The sequence below is a fragment of the Dipodomys merriami genome, unplaced genomic scaffold (genome assembly GCF_024711535.1).
Source record: "Dipodomys merriami isolate MVZ:Mamm:240054 unplaced genomic scaffold, mDipMer1.0.p SCAF_10, whole genome shotgun sequence".
In the NCBI taxonomy this organism is placed as follows: Eukaryota; Metazoa; Chordata; class Mammalia; order Rodentia; family Heteromyidae; genus Dipodomys; species Dipodomys merriami.
The window spans coordinates 13,685,114-13,707,063 of NW_027202271.1; the positions used below are offsets into that span (position 1 = coordinate 13,685,114).

The window sequence follows — 21,950 nt, forward strand, 5'->3', positions numbered from 1 at the left end:
TTGAAAACATAATTGGAAGAAAAAAAAAAAAAAGAAGAGGAATCCTTCTCTAATTTCAAGATTTAGCACCTTGAAGACAGAATGGTCTGCCTCTGTATACTCTCCAATAAAGGACCTCCCCCCGACCCCCCTGGCCTCCCCTTCTTAAACTGAGTTCCAGAGCTGGAGGAACTTTTTTTTTTGTCAGTCGTGGGGCTTGAAGAGCTCTACCACTTCAGCCACAGCACCACTTCTGGTTTTCTGGTGGTTTATTGGAGGTGAGTCTCATGGACTTTCCTGCCTGGGCTGGCTTTGAACTGCAATCCTCAGATCTCAGCCTCCTGAGTAGCTAGGATTACAGGTGTGAGCCACCAAAGCCTGGCTTGGAGGAACTTTTTCTTCAAGTCTTTCCCCTAACTCTGAGATGAGATGAGATGGTGGCAACAGTTTTGGAGACCCAGTTGTGTCTAACTTCCCTTCATGGCAACCACAGGCTACAGTGAAGTTTATCTCCCTTCTAGGCCTTGATGCTGTGCCCACATCACAGGGTCATACAGGCACCAAGTGCATGCCTCCCAGAGCCCTGGGTCAGGGAACACCCCCAGCCCCAGCCCCAGCCCAGCCTGCCCCTTCCCCCTGAAGGTGTCTCCAGCAGCTTCCCTGAGAGATGACTTCACAAGGATGCTGGGTCCCACCCCTCAACTTGGTGCTTTGGCGTCATTCAGTCCCCTAACCTAACCTACCCAAGTCCTGCCACACAACAAGCCAAGACAGGGAAGGGTTAGGAGAAGCCTCCACATTTTATTAGGGATACTGCAGAAGCTGAGGCTGGAAGCAGAGCAGCCATGTTTTTAACAACAGATAAATTAACCGCAGTGCGGGTTGGGGTTTGGGAACTTGGCCAGGCGCTTTAATATTTAAACAAACAAACAAACAAAAACAAAAGAACAAAAAGACAGACAAACAAGACCCCAAGACATGGGGTAGGGAGGGCAGCACCGTCTAGACAGCAAGGAGGACCAGGGCAGAGAGAGAAGGCAATTTGTCCCCCTCCCCCCAAATTCCACCAGCACAGGGCCTTCAGAACAACCCCATGGTGGGGGACTCTGGGAGAGGAGAGCAGCCAGGTTGGGCAGAGATGGCACAGCTGGCGGGCAGGAAGCCCAGCACCTCAAGATGGCTCAGCCTGAAGTGGGAGCTGGGATATAGTGGCCTTGAACCTCTATTCCCTTAAAGAAGAGCTTGACTCTGGGTGATCGAAAGGACGGAGGATGGGGTCTCTCCCTGAGCTAAGTGTGGTAATCTCATCCACAGCAGCGGTGGGGTGTGCCAGGGACTCCGGTCATCTTCTTATCCACATGCCTCCTTGGTCCCTTAATGGGGGAGGGGGGTCCTCCACTGGCTCCAAAGGAGTGGAGTATGAAGTGTAGGTCCAGTCTATTTAGTCCCCAGCTCCAGAGGGGCCTGGGAGGGGCACAGCTGTGGTGGGCCCAGCCCGCTCAGCCCTGACTCCCACAGGAGGACAGCGAGTCGTATAAAGAGTCACTGAGAGACTCTGAGGTCTCCAGCCCTGGAGCGCCCCCACTGGCCACTCTGCCTTCTTCACCCATGTCTGACGTGCTGGGGGTGCGACTGCCCCCAAATGCTGGGCCCTGGGGCGTAGAGGATGGGCGGTTGGGCTCCAGGCTTCGCTTGTGGTCCACGGGCAGAGCCTGGAAAGGATAGACAACTTGAAAACAATCTTTCCTTCCCACCTTCTGATCAATTGGTGTGTGTGTGTGTGTGTGTGTGTGTGTGTGTGTGTGTGTGTGCGTGTGTGTGTGTGTATGTATGTGTGTGTGCGGGGGTGGGGGTTGGGGGTGATGGTGGCTATAGAACCCTTTTCCCCAACTAGGGTGGCTGAACTGCCCAGCCACTGAGGGATACTTTCTCAGCCCATTCTAGGTCAGTGCAGGACACAATCTGTACCTACTTCACCGGAGACTGCTTTCCCATCCTCCTCCTCCTCCCTTGCTGCAGTTCTCACCATGGGGGTCCTGGGCAGCCCCTCCAGCTGTCGGGGTGCACACAGGAAGGGGTCAGCAGAACTGCCAGCTGCCCTGGTGTTGGGGAAGGTCCAGTTCTTAGCCAGCTGGATAGGAGGGGCAGGGCCTGGGTCTTCACAAGGATCTGTGCAGGAACAAAGGGAAGGTGGCTGGAGCTGTCCAGCTCCTAGGGACTTCCCACCCACTTGCGTGAGACTCACCATCGGGACAGGTTGGGTGGCCACGGTGGCTGGGAGTAGCAGTGAGTAGTGCAGGAAAGGCTGGCATGCTGGGGTGCCGCCCGCTCACCAGCAGCTCCTCTATACCTGGCACCTCCCGCTCCAGTGTGTGGGCACGGCGAGGGACTTTGGTGAGGGCTGCTGGCCGAGTTGGGGGCACCCCTGGTGGGGGATCCAATCGTGCTGGCTTGGTCTTGGGAAGATTCTTGCCGGGGGTCCCACTGCTGCCATGGTCTGGGGGTGGGAAGGTCCCAATGCCACTATCCAAGGTTCGAGTCAAGGAGCCACAAGCTGGGGGTGAGAGAGGGCATGTGGTGGGTAAAAGGCGGAGCTTGCTCCTTCTGCTTTCTTCCTCTAGCTTCAGGCCCCACCCTAGCCAGGCTCCACCACACTCAACCCTACTGGCCCAACAGGCTCCTCTCATTGAACCCGCCCCCACCCACACCCTCCCCACCACCCTGGCTACCAACTGGCCATGGAGCTGGTACCCCTGAGCAGCCCAAAATCTCTCACACCTCAGTGCTAGGAACCAAGATGGAACAAAGTCCTGGCACCTGCCACGGTGACAGGAAGGAATGGAAATGGGGGTAAAGGGACACCTCCCACCCTCAGTCCCCAACCCTGCTGACCTGTGAAGTGTGAAGTGGGCACTGGTTCTGCCAAGCTGTCCTCTGAGGGCATCTCCTCCCGCCTGCCTGGCTCACTGCTGGGCTGTGTGGGTACAGGAGACTCGGATGACTCCTCTTACCCGTCCCTGAACTCACAAATGCATCCAGCAGCTTCCAGGTCCCAGGGAGAAAAACCCAGAGTCGGATCCTCTACCCAGCCCTGCCCAAGAACTTACCTTTCCAGGTGTTTTCCCACAGCCCTGAAGTGGGCCCACCAGGCCATTCCGGGGCCCGCAGGCTGGCCAGGGGCTCTTGGGGTCAGTGGACACTGGCTGGAAGTCCCCATACTCAGGCTTGGGCTCCCGCCAGCTCTTAGGTGGCAGTTCCTTGCCATCCACCCTAGAGGCAATGGTGCACATAGGTGAGGGAGGCTGGTGTGGCAGGGACGCCAGCTGTTGCTGTGCTTTGGATAATTCAGGACCCTTGTCTCCAGATATTCCAGGTTAATCCTAATTGTGGGGATGGAATTAAAAGGGTGGAAACTTAATCTGACTATGGCCATTGGGGAGTGATCTGGACCACACATGGCCATCTAGGTGGAGCCCTCATGGCTGAATCCTGCTGACTTTGGAGGGTCAGGAGTGCGCATGCGCGCACGTACGTGTGTGTATACACACACACACACACACACACACACACACGTACACACGTATGTAAGGGCCGTGTGACACTCTCCACCATCTCAGGACTCTGCCAACAAGAAGGCTAATACCAGATGTAGCTCCTAGACCTCATACCTTCAGAGGCACAGCCCAAAACACTTTTCTTTATAAAGTAGCCTGACTCAAATATTTCTCTTTTCTATTTGGTCTGTCGTGGGGCTTGAACTAAAGGCCTGGACACTGTCCCTGAGTTCTTTTGCTCAAGGATAATGCTGTACTACTTTGAGCCACAGTGCCACTTCTGGTTTTCTGGTGGTTAATCAGATATACAAGTTTCCTGGGGCTCAGGGCTGGCTTTAAACTTTGATCCTCAGCTCTCAGCCTCTTGAGTAGCTAGGATTACAAGTGTGAGCCAGCAGCATCTGGCTGGCCTCGACTATTTCATCACAGTGATGGAAAGTAGACACAGCAGCCTGACACCCACCAGTGATGATTGTTCTTACTAACTCTTTCTGACTCTGGTAATAGGCAGGGAAAGTCCTAGAGAAACTGTAGGGGTAACGGAGAAAGGTAGGAGTCCTTCCCCAAAGCTACCCAGAAACAGAATGTCCTGGAATACTGGCAAACTTGGCTATGACTTGGTATATGCACAACACTCCTGCTTGTTCCCTTGGCTTTCGGAGCACACTTGCCATTCAAACCCTGACTGGAGTCCCATCTCTTTGGACTCTCATTGGTCCATACCCAGCAAGCCAAAGATGAAGGAGTGGGTCCCCCTGCCACAGTTCTCCTTATGGTGGGTGCCAAAGGGTAAGATGGGAAGGGTCCCTCCTCTCCAGCCCCCTCACTAGAAGGTCTTCAGCAGCCCAGAGGTAGAATCTAGCAATCATCTGACTGACATATAAAGGTCCTAGACAACTTCCTTTGACACAAGACAATCCAGAAAAATGGAGACCATGAGCTCTTCTCAAATGAGAGCAAGTGCGCTAACTTGACAGCCAATAAGGATAAAGTGGAGTGGTTTTAAACTCCAAGCTTCTGACTGATCTTTCCTTCAGGCCTGGTCACTACCTCTCCCCCCACCCGCCCCCAACCCAGTGCTTTGGTGGCACCCTAGTCTCCTAGATCTCTGGGAAGCCCAAGCTCCTGGGGTTAGCAAAGGTCAGGTTAGAGTCAGGTGTATTTAAGCCCTCACCTGTTGAGCAGCTGTTGCATGAAGGTGTCTGCCCCTTGGTACATGCCAGCCAACTGGCCCTGCACCTGCCCCAGACCAGGGCTAGGTCCTGGGGCTGAGCCCCCAGGCCGTGGACGAGCCCGGCTGCTCAGGTAGGCCTTCTCCTCCTCCAAGGCCCGACGCAGGTCTTCTGCCTTAGCCATCAGCTTGGAGATGTTGAGACTCTCAGCTTCCAACTTCCGGGCTTCCACCTTGACCTCCTTCCGAAGTGGAGAGCCCCCACTAGCTCCTTCCTTATTCTTGGTGGTCTCTGTACGGCGGTTCAGGGCTGGCAACTTGCTCTTCTTAAGGCCAAACCAGCTGGCAATACTGCTGGTGTTACGATGCTTGGCCTCAGAGCCTGGTGCCCGTTCCTGGCCTTGGAGCCGCAACACATTCTCCTCAATGCCCTTCATCACCTTCTCCTCAATGGCTGAGTGTGGGGCCGGCCCTTCAGGGCCTTGGTTTGGGTCAGTGGGGCCAGGTACTGGGGATGTGGGCTGTCCCGTGGAGCTGCCACAATCTGCCCAAGGTGGCACCTTCCCCTTGTCAGGTTTGGGGGGTTCCTTAGTGACTGGGGAGGCCCCAAGTCGGGGTACCACCTTGGTAGGGGACTTGGAAGGTAGCTTTGTAGGGCTGCTGTGGGGGCTTTTGTTGGGCTTGCCAAGGCTGGGGGTTGAGGTTGGCACTTTAGCAGGCGTACGGGGCACCTGAGGGCACAGGGCCCCTGCCAGTCGGCTCTTGGCCAGCTCTACTTTGGTGAGGCAGCTCCTTGGTGAGACAGGTTCCAGGTCCACCCGGGCCCCCATGGAGTGGGACGAGTAGACTCGAGGGGCCCCAGGATCCCCAAGTCCATGTTCCTGCTGCTTCAGGCTGTTTGTGCCTAAGGCCACTGTTCCCCGAAGGACTCCCTTAGAGTCTGGCTGCTCAAGGGGTCTGGTGGTGGAGGGTACCATGTCTCCAGTGTTCTCCCCTGACCTCCCTGGTCCCCGAGCCTTCTCAGTGCCAGGTCTGGCTGGCATCCCATTCTTCTCTGGGCCCACGGGCCCCTCGGGGCCTGTCTTTAGTTTCCCAAGGGCTGCCAATCTGTCCCGCAGAGGTGTGTAGCCGGGATCCCCGGGGCGCCGCCCTGACCCCTGACTGAGCTTCTTGGATGAGCTGCCAGGGGTCCTGCGGCCAGGGTGGGGAGACTCTGAGCCTGCCTTGTCCAGGTTCTTCTCCTGGGGGCTCCCATAGGAGCAGGATTCCGGGAGGCAAGGGCTGGAGACGCCAGGGCTTCTGAGGACCTCAGGGGCCTGTGGCACCTCCAGAGTCAACTGTTGGTAGGTGGGCACCTGCAGTGGCGATGGAGGCGGCTCTGGGGAAGGCCCCCTAAAAGTGCTCCGAGAAAGGTCCAGAATGTTCTCATAGCAGGGAGACACCACTGGTCCTGGGGACAGGGTGGTGGACAAGGCTGACTGCGGGGGTCTCAGTTGTGCAGAGTCCGGGGTCGTGGAACAGGCTGAAGGGCTGGTAGGCAGGCCCTGTGCCCGCTCCGGGGACAGCTCCCCCCCCCCCAGGCCCCTGCGGGCTAGTAGTGGGGAAGGGCTGCCATCTGAACCACTGTTGCGGCAGGGGATTCGGGAATTCCGGGGGAGTTGGGGGCTGAGCTGGGGGCCTCCTGGGCTTGGGATCTTCTCTGAGGCTGGCGGCAGCTTGAGGAACTTGAGACCTCTGGCTGGAGAGGGCAGAAGGGCAGGTCCCTGGGCTTCTCCAGGAGAAGGGGGTCCAATTTGGAGCTTGCTTTTCACCTGAGATGAGGAAGGGGGGTGGCCAAGTCTCGAGCCCAGTGGGGCATCTCCTGTACCCACAAACATGCTGAGAAAAGGGAGGGGCCCCTGACCCTCTGAGGTAGCACCAAAGCCCAGCCTGTTGGCTTCTGGGGTACTCCCACCCCAAGCTGACTTTGGGAGGCCTTTGGGCTTAGACAGCTGAGAGGGCCCCTGGTCTGGGGAGGCTGGCTGCCCAGGACTTGGGTGTCCCCCATTGAGTGGGCTAGCTGCCCCAGCTAGGAAGGCCTGTAGGTAAGTCTCCGTGTCCTCAAGGAGTTGGCCCAGGTTCAACTGCTTGCGGGCCAAGGCACCCAGTAGGGTGTCAGGGCTGGGCGCCTCATTAGGGTCACCTGCTTCATCAGAGGAGGAGGAAGAGCTGCTGCCTGGGGCACAGTGTGGGCCAGAGCTAGGACCCTGAGCTGCTGGTGGAGCTCTAGTAGGGCCCCAAGGTTTCCCAGAACTCTCTTCCTCTCCCGGAGCCCCCAAAAGGCGCTCCCAGTGCAGCACGCCCCCCAGGCTGCCTGGGCCCAGAAGCAGATAAGGAGTCCAGGGTGAGGGCTCAGGCTGGGGTGGGCCACACAGCTCGCCGTTGATAGGCTCTGGAGAGCTGGGCCTCTGGCCTGGAGGCTGCCAGGGGGTAGCAGGTGAGCACAGAAGCAAAGGGTCCGTCTCTTCCAGTGCTCGTAACACCTCCAGAATCTGGGCTTTCTTCCGAAGAAACGGGGACAGAGCATCCAGTGCTGGGGGTGGGGCAGGTGGGGGGCCTGGGCCTCCTGGCCGCAGCTGCTGCTCCCAACACACCTGCGGGGATGGGGGGGGGAGGGTAGCAGGGAAGAGGTGGAGAAGAAGCTTGAAGAGGAAACCTTGTGAGGCACAGGCCCTGGGCATCACCAAATACATCTGTTACAGGGCTGGCTTGTGGCTTGACTAGGTCTATGTCCCCAAAAGTAACTCACAGAGCTTAAGATATGATGACTCAGCTCCTCCAAAGATGGCTGAATTCTGGTTACATCAGTTCTTGTACCTGGCACACGTGGGCTAGGGTGGGTTCCCTTAGTTACCCCAGCCTCCCATATCGATTGCTGTTTGGATCTGCAGGGCTGACCATCTGACTATACCTGCCTCTGACCTCCATGCTTATTCTGGAAGGGAGGTTGTGTGCCATAGCTAAGACCTAAGTTTTGCCACAGCTAATCTGCCTGGTCCTAATTTTTAGCAGAAGCAGCCTGGGGATGATTCAATGCGAAACTTCCCTGATGTTACCTAGCATCCCCTTTTTTATTGGTGCCAGTCCTAGGGCTTGAACTCAGTGTCTGGTAAACTGTCTAGTGGCTTTTTTTTTTTGGTCTGGTCGTGGGGCCTGAACTCTGGGCCTGGGCGCTGTCCCTCAGCTCTTCAGCTCAAGGCTAGCGCTCTACCACTTGAGCCACAGTATCACTTTCGGCTTTTTTTCTTTTTGCTTATGTGTTGCTGAGGAATCGAACCCAAGGCCTCATGCATGTAAGGCAAGCGCTCTACCACTGAGCTACCTTCCCAGCCCTGGTAAACTGTCTCTAAGCTTCCCCCCCCCCCCCCCCAAGGCTAGTGCTCTACCATTTGACCCATAGCTCCACTTCCAGCTTTTTAGTAGTTCACTGTAGATGAGAGTCTCATAGACTTTCCTGCCCTGGCTGGTGATGAACCTCTATCCTCAGATCTCAGCCTCCTGAGTAGCTAGGATTATAGGTGTGAGCCACCAGAGCCCAGCTCTAGCCCCTTCTTGAGTCTGGCACCATGGCTAACAATATCTGCTTTGGAGTAAACTCGATGATGTTAAGTTTAAGTCCTAGTCCCACCTAGCTCTATGACCTTCAGCAAGTTATCTGACCTCTGTGCTTCATGGTATCATCTGTAAAAAATGAGATGGTAATTATGTTTAACTCCATAAATAAAACAAAAGAGTCCCACAGGGCTCCACACAGTGTCTGGCACAGAATGAATCCCTAAGGGCAACTATGACTCTCACCACATTACTAATGTGTTTGCTCACAGGCCAGTCGCTGGGGTGGGACCTGTTTTTCTTGGTATGAGGCTGACAGTTGAGGACTCTACACACTTCCAGCCTGGACAAGAGCCTGTGCCTGAGCAACAGCCTTTCCCCAGGGCTTGCTAGAAACACCAGTGGAACTTGCACTGACTAGCCTCTAGCCAGCAAAGTCACTGATCTCTTACCTCTCTCTGTCCAGCACAGCGCCCTAGAGGCAGTGAAGTGGCTGGTCCTTCAGCAGCACTCAGGGAAGGGGAGGCTGGTGGCTCTGATGGTGGCTGGAGTGGAGTGAGTGGGATCTGTTAAGAAAGAAGTGTTAGCATGGCGGCCATCTGGCTCCTCAGGGTTGGGTCTTCCTGTCTAGGTGGACCCCTCTTTGGATGTCTCCTGATCCTGGAAGTGGCTTATCTTACCACCCCAACTGTGGGTTAGGAGAAGGCTCAGGAGAGCACAGCACAGATAGATCTGAAAATAGCACAGGCCCAGATGTCAGGAGGTGAGACAAGCCAAAAGGCATACTGGCCTGACCCAGAGGTAGTGGCAGAACTAACTCAGAATGCCCATCTTGAGTCCAGCACACTTTGTCTGGGGGAACTTCCTGCCTTCTTGCAAAGGAGACTATCACCAAAGGCCCTTCCTGCCCTGACCACCTTTGACTGGAGAATGACAGAAAATGACCTTAGGAAAGAGATGGCAAGGGAGGCATCATTTCTGGGTCCCTTATCTGGTCTCCTGTGAAACAACTACAGAAGACTGCAGAAAATTTAGTATCTGTCCTTGAGAATGTGATTCCTTCTCCCAGGCCTCTCAGCTGGGGATAAGCCAGCTTTAACCCTTCCCTTGCTCTCACTTCTGCAGAGCTCAAATTCTGCAGTGACTGAGGCTTGCCTCTGGCTGTGTGCAACCTGTGCTTTCAGCTCAGATCTTCCACTTGTGGAGTGGGTACTGTTTGGCATTCCAACCTTTCTCCTTGACCAGTTTGATGGCTTTTCAGTCTCTGGTGTTCAAGGAAGTTAAAGCATGTTTTTTCCTTTTTGTTCCCCCCCTTCCCCCCACTAAAGTATCTGTGCTGATCCCTAGGCCTCTTTATCCTGGATCTTTTTTTTTTTTTTTTTTTTTTTTTGTCGGCTGTGGGGCTTGAACTCTGGGCCTGGGCGCTGTCCCTCAGCTCTTCAGCTAAGGCTAGCGCTCTACCACTTGAGCCACAGTGCCACTTCTGGCTTTTTTCTTTTTATATGGTGCTGAGGAATCAAACCCAGGGCTTCATGCATGCAAGGCAAACACTCTACCACTGAGCCACCTTCCCAGCCCCTTTATGCTGTTTTTTTTCTACAAGGAAATCCCTCTTCTTGGTCTCTGAACCTTTTGTAAAGGTCCCATTCATCCAAGTCTAGGTCCAATGTCATCTAACCCTGCAGGGACCTTCTCTGAGGGCCTGTCTCCTCTCCCTGGCCCTAGAACAAAAGGCACTGTCATACCTAGTTCTTTAGACTGTCTGGAAACCTAGTCCCCAGTGGTTCCAGCCTTCTGGATTCATGCCTATTCTGTACAGGCCATAGTCCTGAGACAGGGCCTTGCTAGGTGCTAATCACAAGCAAAACTTATTTGGTACTGTACCAAGCAATTTTCATCCCATCAAAGCACAACCTGGGAATCATACCAATATAAAGAGCTGGCATTTATTTACTATGAAGGGCCAAGGGCTACACATTCTCTCCTCTCTTTCACCTCTCTCCTCCTTCCACCTCCTCTCATGACAGTATTAGGGTTTGAACTTAGGGCCTCATGCATCTGCTCAGCTTTTTTCAAGGCTGAAGATCTATGACTTAAGCTACAGCTCCACTTCCAGCCTTTTTGCTGGTGAATTTGGAGCCAAGAGTCTCTTGGATTTGTCTCCGGGGACTGGGTTTAAACTCCCAATCCTTAGATCTCAGCTTTGTGAGTAGACAGGATTACAGGTATGAGCCACCAGCACCAGTGTATATTCTTTTTTTTGGGTCCGGTCGTGGGGCCTGAACTCTGGGCCTGGGCGCTGTCCCTCAGCTCTTCAGCTCAAGGCTAGCGCTCTACCACTTGAGCCACAGCGCCACTTCCGGCTTTTTTCTTTTTGCTTATGTGGTGCTGAGGAATTGAACCCAGGGCCTCAGGCATGCAAGGCAAGCACTCTACCACTGAGCCACCTTCCCAGCCCCTACCAGTGTATATTCTCATTTAATCCTCACAACAGCATGTAATATAGGCACTTCTATCTCATTTCTAAGAGAAAAACCCCTGTAGTTTGTAAAGTCAGATACTTTGTACACTAAGTTAAAAAGTAGTTAATTCAAGAATTCAACCCCCATTTATCTGAGGCCAAGGTTCATGCTCTTTCTATTATTATGTCTTATCACCACGGGGGAAGTGAAATCTATTGGCTAACACCCCAGGAGTCCCAGAGTTAAAGCTGCTTTGTTATCAGCAGTCATTTAGGAGGGGTATGTTGCGTTTTGGGGTGAACTTAAGAGATTCTGAGGTGAACCCTGAACTAAGGAGAGAACTAGGCAGGGAGAATTACAGACTGTGTTGATTGGGATTCAGTTCTATACCACCTGGGTGACACAGGGACTCCAGAAAGGCTTCTGCAGGGACCAGGCATCCCAGTGAGAGGAAAGGTTCTCTGCTCAGGGACTGGGATCAAGAGCTGCTTGTGTTGCTCACACACAAATTCAGACAAAGGCACCCCAATATACAAAGTGTTTCTCTTCTGGTCAAATGCACTCAGAAGTAACATGCTATTCCCCCCTGCAATCTAGATCTGCTCCTGGTTCTCCTAAGTATCTCTTTCCTTCCTTGGGGTTTGTGGCAGAGTAACCTCAGTGGCATCTTTTGTATATGCACATGTATACACATGCATCCAGTCCTGGGACATGAACTCAGGGCCCAGGTGCTCTTCCTGAGCTTCTTTTTGCTCAAGGCTCTACCACTTGAGTCACAGCTCCACTTCCGGCTTTTTTGTTGGTTAACTGAAGATAAGAGTTTTATGGACTTTCCTGCCTAGACTGGCTTTAAACCATAATCTTCAGATCTCAGCCTCCACAGAGTAGTTAGTAGTGTGTACTGCCTAGCTTCTGTGACATCTTAATTGAGCCCAGGATTCATTCTTTTTTTTTTGTCAGTCGTGGGGCTTGAACTCTGGGCCTGGGCACTGTCCCTCAGCTCTTCAGCTCAAGGTGAGTGCGCTACCACTTGAGCTACGATGCCACTTCCAGTTTTCTGGTGGTTTTATTGGAGATAAGAGTTTCATGGACTTTCCTGCCTGGGCTGGCTTTGAACCGAGATCCTCAGATCTCAGCCTCCTGAGTAGCTAGGATTACAGGCGTGAGCCACTGGAGCCTGGCCCAGGATTCATTCTTACAGCCTCCTGCTGCTCCTAGGTGGCCAGAGAAACCAGTGCCTGTGAACTTGTATGTGTGTGGATGGTGAGTAGATGCAGCTGTGTGTGGGCACAGAGTTAGTAGCAATGAAATTTGCTTTTCCTGCTTTCTCTGTGAAAGAAACTCTAGGCTGCCTCACAGAGGGCCACACCCCAACTCTGGCCAGGAAGAGGCCAAGTCACTAGCCAGAGTCTCTTGGGAGCTTCAAATAGCTTCATTTGCAGTCTCCACCCATTTCCCCCACAACAGAGTAGGAACCAGTGAGAGCTTTCTTAGGCAATAAGAAAGAATGCAGCCCAGCTGGGTGGGGAGCACCTGGAAGGCAGGGGGGTGGCCAAGCTTGCAGAGACTCAGGTCTACCTGTTTTTACCTTTCCTAAGGTGCTAATCTGTCAGGTTGGACAGGCCTTTCTCTGGATGGCCGGAGCCCCCATTGTGGTGAAGGGATGCCGAGGGCATGCTTCTGTGTGACTGTGAGCAGAGACTCACAAAGGAAGCTGCAGGAAGCAGGCTCTGAGAGGGAAGGACAAGCAAGGTGCCCACCTGGGTGGGGAGGGAGCCAGTCGTGAGCTGGAGCTTCTGCTGAAACAAGGCACTCAGCATCTGGTTCTGCCGTTCCAGGTCAAACACTCTCTTCTTCAGCTTGATGCATTCCTCCCTCAGGTCCTGCCCACCCAGGGGTGGAGGAGGTGAAAGAGAAGATATCAGAGAGAACAGGATGAATACAGACTTTACCCAGCAGCAGCAGAAATCCTACCTAGAGGACCTGGGTGCCTGCTGGACACACCTTCCCATAGCCAGCTCCCTAGTAAAGGTGGCTGCATTTGCAGTAAGAGGAGTCTATTCTCTCGTCATTTCCCCATCTCTGACATCAACTACCTGCACTATGAAACCATGCAATTGGTGAAGGGCCTGCTGCTTGCAGGTGGCTCATGCCTGTAATCCTAGCTACTCGGGAGGGTGAGATCTGAGGATCATGGTTCAAAGCCAGCCCATGAGACTCTTATCTCTAATTAACCATCACAAAAATCTGGTGACTCAAGTGGTAGCCTGCTAGCCTTGAGCAGAAAAACTCAAGAGCAGTGCCCATGCCCTGCATTCAAGCCTCAGTATGACACAACAACAACAACAACAACAACAACAACAACAACACAGGGCCTACTTTAGAAGGAATGGGAAAATGATTAAAGGGGTGACATTGCCTAAGATATATTATATTCATAACTGCTTTGTTGAATAGCAACTCCTCTATATAATTACTTCAATTAAAAACAAAGGGGGGAGGCTACAGAGACAGAGGATAACCTTTGAGTCAGACTGACCCATGAAGTTATCCATAGTATACGAGTAAATATTTTGATGTCAGTAGGTTCATGACATCAACATTGCTTTGTCAGGCACCAGTGGCTCATGCCTATAATCCTAGCTACTGAGGAAGCTGAGATCTGAGGATCACAGTTCAAAGCCAGCCTGGGCAGGAACACCCTTGAGGCTCTTATCTCCAATTAACCAGCAAAAAGCTAGAAGTGGAGCTGTGGCTCAAGTGGTAGAGGGCTAGCACTGAGCAAAAAAATCTCAGGGATAGTACCCAAGCTCTCAGTTCAAGCCCTAAGACTGGTACACATACAAAAAATATTGCTTTTTGAGGGCTATCACAACCTGGAGAAACCAGCTAGAACTAAGGTAAGGGAAGGACTCAAACCCAAACCAAAGTTTACATGGTTCTGAGTCCTGGTCTTACCTAGTCTTGACCTGGCCTCCAAGTAGAAAACAACGTACTTGCTGAGACAGAAGGAGTGGAATAAGTGGAGGGCCATAGACCATCTTCTCCACATTCCTTCCTCAGCTCCTAGTGAAGGCTTAGGTGAGCAGGCTTTGGGGTCCAATAGAAGGACCTCCTAACTGTGTCCAGGGCTTCTCCCGGGGTAAGAATGTTTCCTGGGACCACTTACCTTCTGGTTCAGCAGTGCCTGCACCACATGGTTTGCAACCTGGGGACAAAAACCCTGAGAGTGAGTTGACAATCCAGGCCCCTGCAGCCCCCAGCCGCAGCAGACTTCCCACTGAAGACCCCACAGACCTCATCCAGACAGCGCTCGTAAGTCTCCCGCTGGTTCTCATTGGCCTGGGCAAGTGCTGAGTTCTCTGCCTGCAGGAGTGAAGAGGAAGAGGGCAAGAGGGAAGCTCTGGGGTTCTTTTTTTCCCCCAGGGAAAATAAATGCCTTCTGAGGAGGGGTGGCAAGGAATCAAGCAGCTGAAGCTCACATATAGAAGCTTGCAGAGTGGACCAAAGCAGGAGGGCAGAGCTGAGATGGGCCCAACTTCAGTGAGACTAAAGGCTTGGCCAGGAGAACTTGAGTGGGAGGTAGCAAAGGGAACTGCTTTGTTGAATGGCAAGTTCTCTGGACAACTACTTTGTTTTTAATTAAAACAAACAAACAAACAAACCAAAGTGGGGTGTGTGTATGGGGGGCAAGGCTATAGAGACAGAGGATGACCTTGGAGTCAAAGTGACTCCATAGTATGAAGTTATCCATAGTATGTGAGTAAATATTTCGGTATCATGATGTTCATGACATCAACACTGCTTTGTCGGGCCCTGATGAGAAGGACAGTGTCTTCAGAATGTAGCAGGGAGGCTTGGCTCGAGGACCCACACTTTGCCCTTCAACTTCTGAGCTCTGGGTCATCCAAGTGCTACCTCCTGTGGCCTCTGTGACCATCTTTACCACTCCCCCTCCCCCTACAGAGCCAGCAGGGGCATGAAACTGGGAGGTGGGGGAATTGAGACATTTGAAGATTACAATGGCCAACTCCTATGCATGCTTCTGGGCCCCGAGCTTGCACCGGGGATGGACAGCTAAGAGCAAAGATGGGCTTCTTAGAGGAGCTCTGCTAAAGAAATGCTCAGCTTCCTCCAGGGTAAGGCCAGATAGCTCTGGCCATAGGAGGGTGAGGAAGGCCTATTTGCACCTATTGCTCACCCAGAGCATCTCTGCCTCCCCTGGGCTCTCACCAGCACTGCTATCCCACTGGCCTTCTGCTACATACCTCCAACTCCCGAAGTCGGTGCAGAAGCTCCTGGCAGGTGCTGGACTCCATGCTGTCATCACCAATGGACTCTGGCCTCAGGTTTCCAGGACTCTCAGCTGGCTGGTCCATGGCCTCTGACATCATGCCCTGTAAACAAGTGAGAGATGCCCTAGTAGGCGACTCTAGGACAAGAGGAGGAGAAAAGAAGGAGGAGGAGGAAGAGGAGGAGGAGGACAAAGACAATAAAGACAAAGCTCTTCTGTTTCTTGGAGTTTGGATCAGACTTTGTAACAACTCAGGGTCAGGCTGGGAGACATCCGCTCACTCTTCCCATTTTGAAGCAGAGACAAATGCTCTATAAACCATTGCTCTTACACACTTCTAGACACTGCTCAGACAGACATTGAGCAAGGAGTCAAGACCCTGAGTTCTCCAATGGGATTGGCTTCAAAATGGCAAATCAATCAGCTTCAGTATTTACCAATTACAAAGTAACAATAATGTTACCTAATTTACACAGTTTTGGCAAACAGAAATTAGGTCTACAAAAGTGTGGTAAAAAAGTTAGAAAATGGGGGGCTGGGAAGGTAGCTCAGCGGTAGAGTGCATGCCTTGCAAGCATGAGGCCCTGGGTTTGATTCCTCAGCACCACATAAACAGAAAAAGCCGGGAAGTGGCGCTGTGGCTCCATTGGTAGAGCGCTAGCCTTGAGCTGAAGAGCTGAGGGGCAGCGCCCAGACCCAGAGTTCAGGCCCTATGACTGGCAAAAAAAAAAAAAAAAAGTTAGAAAATGGGCTGGGAAGGTGGCTCAGTGGTAGAGTGCTTGCCTTGCATGCCTGAGGCCCTGGGTTCAATTCCTCAGCACCACATAAGCAAAAAGAAAAAAGCCGGAAGTGGCGCTGTGGCTCAAGTGGTAGAGCACTAGTCTTGAGCTGAAGAGCTGAGGGACAGCACCCAGGCCCAGAGTTCAGGCCCCACGACCGGACCCAAAAAAAAAAAAAGTTAGAAAACAAAACAAATATTTAAGCATGGTGTTACCTACATATAATTCCCAGTTACAACCTGGGCAGTTATAATATAAAAATAATATAAAAACCAAAGCACTCAAGAGGTAGAGTCCTTGTCTAGTACTTTTAAGACCTTGGAATTAATCCTCAGTACTGAAGACAAATACACAAAAATAGTAACAAAAACCACTACTTAGTCTAGCACCAGTGGTTCACACCTATAATCTTAGCTTCCCAAGAGGCTAGGATCTGAGGAACTTGGTTTCAAGCCAACTAGGTCAGGAAAGTCTGTGAAATTCTTATCTACAGCACTGGCCTTGAGTTAAAAAGCTAGGGGAGAATGGGTGCTGGTAGCTCATGCCTGTAATCATAGCTACTCAGAAGGCTGAGATCTGAGGATCCTGGTTCAAAGACAGCCTGGGCAGTAACATCCCTGTGAGACTCATATCTCCAATTAACCACTCAAAAACTGGAAGTAGCTCTATGGCTCAAAGTGATGGAGCACTGGTCTTGAGCAAAAAAGAATGCAGGGATAGCACCCAGGCTCTGAGTTCAAGCCACATAACTGACAAAAAAAAAGGGGGGGGGGAGTGTCTAGGTTCTAAGGTCAAGTTCTAGGACTGGTATACACACACACACACACACACACACACACACACACACACACACACACACACACACACACACACACACACACACACACTTACATTAGAAACAATAATAAGTATAACTTTAATGTAACAAGTAAGACTAGTAGGATTTTGTTCTGAGGATCAGTGGTCCCTTGCCTGAGGGGGACACCACATGCTTTCATGGAGCAAAATAGAAAAACCACCCAAAGGTTCTGTTTGGTTTTTCCAGTATGAGCCAGGTGAACACATGAAACGTGTTTATTAGCTCATTCACTCACATGGTAAACCAAATAAACGATCCTGTTTTCTGAGAAATGGGTAGAACGATTCTTCCTGGCAGTCCCTGTGAGGGTCAGATGTGATTGCCTACGGACAGACAACACTCAGAGAAGCAGAGGGTGTACATGACTTGGGTAGTTGTGAAGAGAGCTAAAGTGGGGAGGCAGTGTCCTTAGCCCAGTCCTGGCCTTCATTTCATTTGCTGGGTAACCCTGAGGCCAGGCCCTTCTTCCTGGGTACAAAAGGAAAGAATACTCTGGAAGGAGTGAAGAATTACTGCCACTAAGGCACCAGTGGAACAGCTCATTTTGTACATTCTGGCCATTCCATTGGGGCCTTTTTTTTCCCTTCTGTGCTGGTACTGGGGCTTGAACTCGGGTCATGGGCATTGTCCCTTAGCTTTTGCACTCAAGGTTGCACTCTACCATTTAAGCCATAGCTCCACTTGGTAGTTAATTGGAAATAAGAGTCTCAAATCTTCCTGCTTGGGCTGGCTTCAAACCATGATCTTCAGATCTCAGCCTCCTGAGTAGCTAGGGTTACAGAGGTGAGCCACCAGTCCCTGTCTGCTGGGGCCTCTTGACATTACTTCTGCTTGTTAGGCCTTTATTCTCTAGCTTTGTAATGATTTCCTCCACCAGGCTGTCAGCTCCGAGACCATGAAATCCCAGGTGTAATAGTTTGTATGCAAAACACAGACTGGTGACCAGAAACTAGTGTGTCATGGGCCAAACTCAGTAAGGTTCTAACCTGCACTGTGCTAAGTGATGCTCCTCTTGGTCAGACTCTTGCATTGGTGACTAATTTTTTGCTTTTGTTTTTGGTCAGTCATGGGGCTTGAACTCTGGGCCTGGGTGCTATCCCTCAGCTTTTCAACTGAAAAGTAGGTGCGTTCATTTGAGCCACAGCGCCACTTCAGGTATTCTGAGTAGTTTATTGGAGATAAGAGTCTCATGGACTATCCTGCTCGGGCTGGCTTTGAACTGTTATCTTCAGATCTCAGCCTCCTGAGTAGCTGAGCCACCAGTGCATGGCTGGGTTCCAATTTTTTTCCAAAAGTGCTTACTTCCTCCTTCCACACAATTACTGTGGAACTTTCCAGTAGGTGGATAACCCTTCTTATCGGGAAGAGCATCACCTCTTTCTTGCTTCATTGAAGACCTCACAAGGTGCCCCAGCCCCTTTCCAGTGTCTATCACCAGCATACAAAGTCCCCAAAGCTCCTCACCAGTCTCTGTCCTCACCCAGGCTGGCACGTTTACTCTGGAACAGTCACCTCACCTGTGGAGAAACAGAGAGACATGTCAGCCATGTACTTTACAAGAACTACTGGGCTCCTGCTGTGTGCCAGGTGGTGGGGCACAGAGGTGAACAAGCCAGAGAGCCTTGCCTTGACAATTACAAAGCTTCCACTCTATTGGTGAAGGCAGACGATATCTAGTACTGGGTGCGATAAGGCACTGAGATGTGATCATAGGCAGAGACTTGTATGAAGCCTAGAGTTAAGCCCAGAGTGGGAAAAGCACTCATGGCAGAGGAAAAAGCCAAGGGCCCGCTCTCACCTAGGAGTAACTCAGCTGTCACATGGTGCTTTCCACTCTTCCAAATACACACTGTGACCACAGAGGAAGGTAAATGCTATTATTGACTAGGCACTGATGGCTCAGGACTGTAAACTTAGCTACTTAGAAAGTTGAGACAGGAGGATTATGGTTCAAAGCCATCCATGATATTCTTATTTCCAATTAACCAGCAAAAAAATGGAGCTATGGCTCAAGTGGTAGAATGTTAGTCTTGATCAGAAAAGCTAAGGGACATTGCCTAGGCCTTGAGTCCAAGACCCAGAAAGAAAAAAAAAAAGCAAATACTCTTTTTTTTTTTGGGGTCTGGTCGTGGGGCCTGAACTCCGGGCCTGGGCACTGTCCCTCAGCTCTTCAGCTCAAGGCTAGCGCTCTACCACTTGAGCCACAGCGCCACTTCCGGCTTTTTTCTTTTTGCTTATGTGGTGCTGAGGAATCAAACCCAGGGCCTTGAGCATGCAAGGCAAGTGCTCTATCACTGAGCCATCTTCCCAGCCCCAAAGCAAATACTCTTATCAATGCCTGCATTTTAGATGCAAAACTGAGGAACAGGAAGTCACCCTGGCATACACTGACTGCATGTCACATGCTGTGTAGTGTTCCAACTTTCTTCTGTATCATATCTAGTTCTCCTAACAACTTTGGCAGGGGGCAGCTTAGACCTGGGAGAAGAAGCAGGCTCTGGAAGCAAAGGATGCTGCCCAAATCACATGGTTGGTTCACACAGACAGGCCTGGATGTCTCTCTCCTCTGCAGCCTCTTTGCATACATACATCCAAGTTTTACTTGGCCAGCCAGCTCTATGGAAAAACTTACATGAAAGCTCCATTCAGCTGCTGGGCCCCTGTAGGCAAGAGCCTGTCTACAGAGTGCTGGACCTTTGCAGTCAGACAGATCTGAGTTAAAATCCTAACTCATCTAGAGAAACTCTTTCCTGGCTGGTGAACTGGGTAGTGGACAGGGCATAATAATGAAGAGTGTAAAGCATGAATTAACTGGAGGTTCTCGTGGTTACATGCTAACCTGGGCAGGGCAAAGTCTGAGGTTCTGCAGCCTGCTATTCTTGGCTCACACAAGGTGGCCTAAGTCACAGGCCTCTCCCGCTGGGATCTTAGTTGCAGATCTCAGGTACTGCCTGGACTGGCCTGGCCTAGCCTGCCCTCTGAGGCTCTATTCTCACACACACCCTCCCCCTCCCAGATTGCCAGCCCCAGGGCCAATACAACTACACTAGAGAGAGAAAGGAACAGCTAGAAATTTTGAGGCCAGGGACAACAAGAAAAAGGGAGAACCCTTTTTTTTTGGGGGGGTCCGGTCCTAGAGCCTGAACTCTGGGCCTGGGCGCTGTCCCTCAGCTCTTCAGCTCAAGGCTAGTACTCTACCACTTGAGCCACAGTGCCACTTCCAGCTTTTTTCTTTTTTTGCTTATGTGGTGCTGAGGAATCGAACCCAGGGCCTCAGGCATGCAAGGCAAACGCTCTACCACTGAGCCACCTTCCCAGCCCCTCCCCCCGTTTTTTTGGAGATAGAATCTCCTACCTTTGCATAGGCTGATCTTGAGCTGGAGATCCTCCTGTCCCCTACCCCCCAGTAGTTGGGATGATAGGCATGCACCACTACACCTGGCTAATACTTATCTTTAACATTCCACAACAATTTAAAGTCTATTATTATTATTATTATTATTTTGGTCTGAGACCAGGATTCAGTTCCTGATATTTTTGTTCATTGGCTAGTGCTCTACCCACTGAGCCATGCCCCAGTCTTTTGTTATTTTAACATTATAAAATGTATTGAATATGATTTGGTTTGTTCATGACATTATTATGTTTGATACATTTAGAAATGCACAAGCCTGGGAATAAAATGACAAAGATTTGAAAAAAACATTCTCCTTCTGACAATCAAAGGGATTACACACCTAAAAAGGGCTCAAGTTGCCTTTACAATCTGATCACTTTTGCCTGTACCCCTCAACTCCAGTCTCTGGATATTGTCTTTTGAATCCACTGGGTGGCAACTCCCAGGGAAGAGGATTAATAGGGTAGCATCTAGGGACCAGAAAAGGATAAATCTAAAAGCCAGGGGAAGTCCATGGTTTTGTGTTCTTCACACAAAAATATAATCCAACTAAACAATGAAGGTTACAGCTGGGTGCTGGTGGCTCATGCATGGTTCAAAGCCAGCCTAGGTGGGAAAGTTTGTGATTAATGACCAAATTAACGACCAAAAATCAGAAGTAGAGCCGTGACTAAAGTGATAGAGCAAAGTAGAGCTGTGACTAAAGTGACAGAGCACTAGATTTTTAACACCAACACACTCACTAAAGCCAGCCACTGTGAGCCTCCCAAGGCAGATGCTGGAGTCCCACTACAGGAGGCCCCCCTGGCTCTACGGCCCTGGAGGCTAAGCTGTCCTGCACAGCTCTGTGTGCCCGAGAGGCTCCGGAAGTGTTGGCTAAAGGAAAGCTGTGAGTCACTCTCACGCTGCTCACATGCCACAGCGGTCTGAGCCAACTCAGGATGGAGTCTGCAGGTCTGCCCCAGTAGAGGGAGGAAGCTGTTAGCCTAGACTGGTGAGGAGTCACAGGAAAGGAGCTACTACATTTAAACTTGGTGATAGGGTGGAGAAGGGCATATGCCTATAGGACCAAACTAAGCCTAAGACTTTTTTTTTGTCAGTCATGGGGCTTGAACTCAGGGCGTAGGCACTGGTCCTGAGTGCTTCAACTCAAGGCAAGTGCTCTACGACTTGAACCACAGAGCCACAGCGCCACTTTCGGGTTTTCTGGTGGTTAATTGGAGATAAGGGTCTCATGGACTTTCCTGCCTGGGCTGACTTTGAACCATGATCCTCAGATCTCAGCCACCGGCTCCTGGCACTAAGTTTAAGACTTAAAACAAAAAGCAAACAACAACAACAACAACACCCAGGTGCCAGTCGCTCTGGCCTGTAATCCTAACTATTGAGGAGATTGAGATCTGAGGATGGTGGTTTAAAGCCAGTATGGGCAGCAAAGTCTGTGAGACTCTTGACTCTAATTAACCAGCAAAAGTCAGGAAGTGGAGCTGGTAGAATGTTAGCCTTGAGCAAAAAAGCTCAGAGACATCACACAGGCTCTGAGTTCAAGCCCTAGGATCAGCACCAAAAAACAAAAACAAAACAAAAACAACAAAAAACAAGCCAGGTGTGGTGGCACAAACCTACAAGCCTAGCACTTGAGAGGCTGAGGTGGAAAGACTGAGTTCAAGGCCAGCTGGCTACCCAGTGAAACGTATCTGTCATGAAAAACAAGACAAAATAAACAAAAAACCACCTTCAGGGGTGGGAAGGTGGCTCAGTGGTAGAGCGCTTGCCTTGCATGAATGAGGCCCTGGGTTTGATTCCTCAGCACCACATAAGCGGAAAAAGCCAAAGTGGCGCTGTGGCTCAAGTGGTAGAGCAC

The 21,950-nt window shown here is 51.3% G+C and overlaps 1 protein-coding gene across 3 annotated transcripts in view; it reads right to left on the reverse strand.

Moving 5' to 3' along the window:
- Positions 1–778: 778 nt before the first annotated feature.
- Nckap5l (NCK associated protein 5 like) overlaps positions 779–21,950 on the reverse strand; it is a 54,889-nt gene continuing 33,717 nt past the window's right edge. For 2 of the 3 annotated variants that reach the window (XM_070040714.1, XM_070040705.1), the window contains exons 2-13: positions 18,154–18,206; positions 15,026–15,154; positions 14,055–14,123; positions 13,927–13,965; positions 12,518–12,640; positions 8,748–8,861; positions 4,708–7,337; positions 3,087–3,249; positions 2,872–2,953; positions 2,225–2,533; positions 2,006–2,148; positions 779–1,691 (exon numbers count right to left, since the gene is read on the reverse strand). In XM_070040714.1, coding sequence (XP_069896815.1) covers positions 1,479–1,691; positions 2,006–2,148; positions 2,225–2,533; positions 2,872–2,953; positions 3,087–3,249; positions 4,708–7,337; positions 8,748–8,861; positions 12,518–12,640; positions 13,927–13,965; positions 14,055–14,123; positions 15,026–15,151 — 4,011 coding nt within the window. In that variant the 5' untranslated portion in view covers positions 15,152–15,154; positions 18,154–18,206 and the 3' untranslated portion in view covers positions 779–1,478. The remainder of the gene's footprint in view (positions 1,692–2,005; positions 2,149–2,224; positions 2,534–2,871; positions 2,954–3,086; positions 3,250–4,707; positions 7,338–8,747; positions 8,862–12,517; positions 12,641–13,926; positions 13,966–14,054; positions 14,124–15,025; positions 15,155–18,153; positions 18,207–21,950) is intronic. The other variant, XM_070040722.1, reaches the window with a different exon arrangement.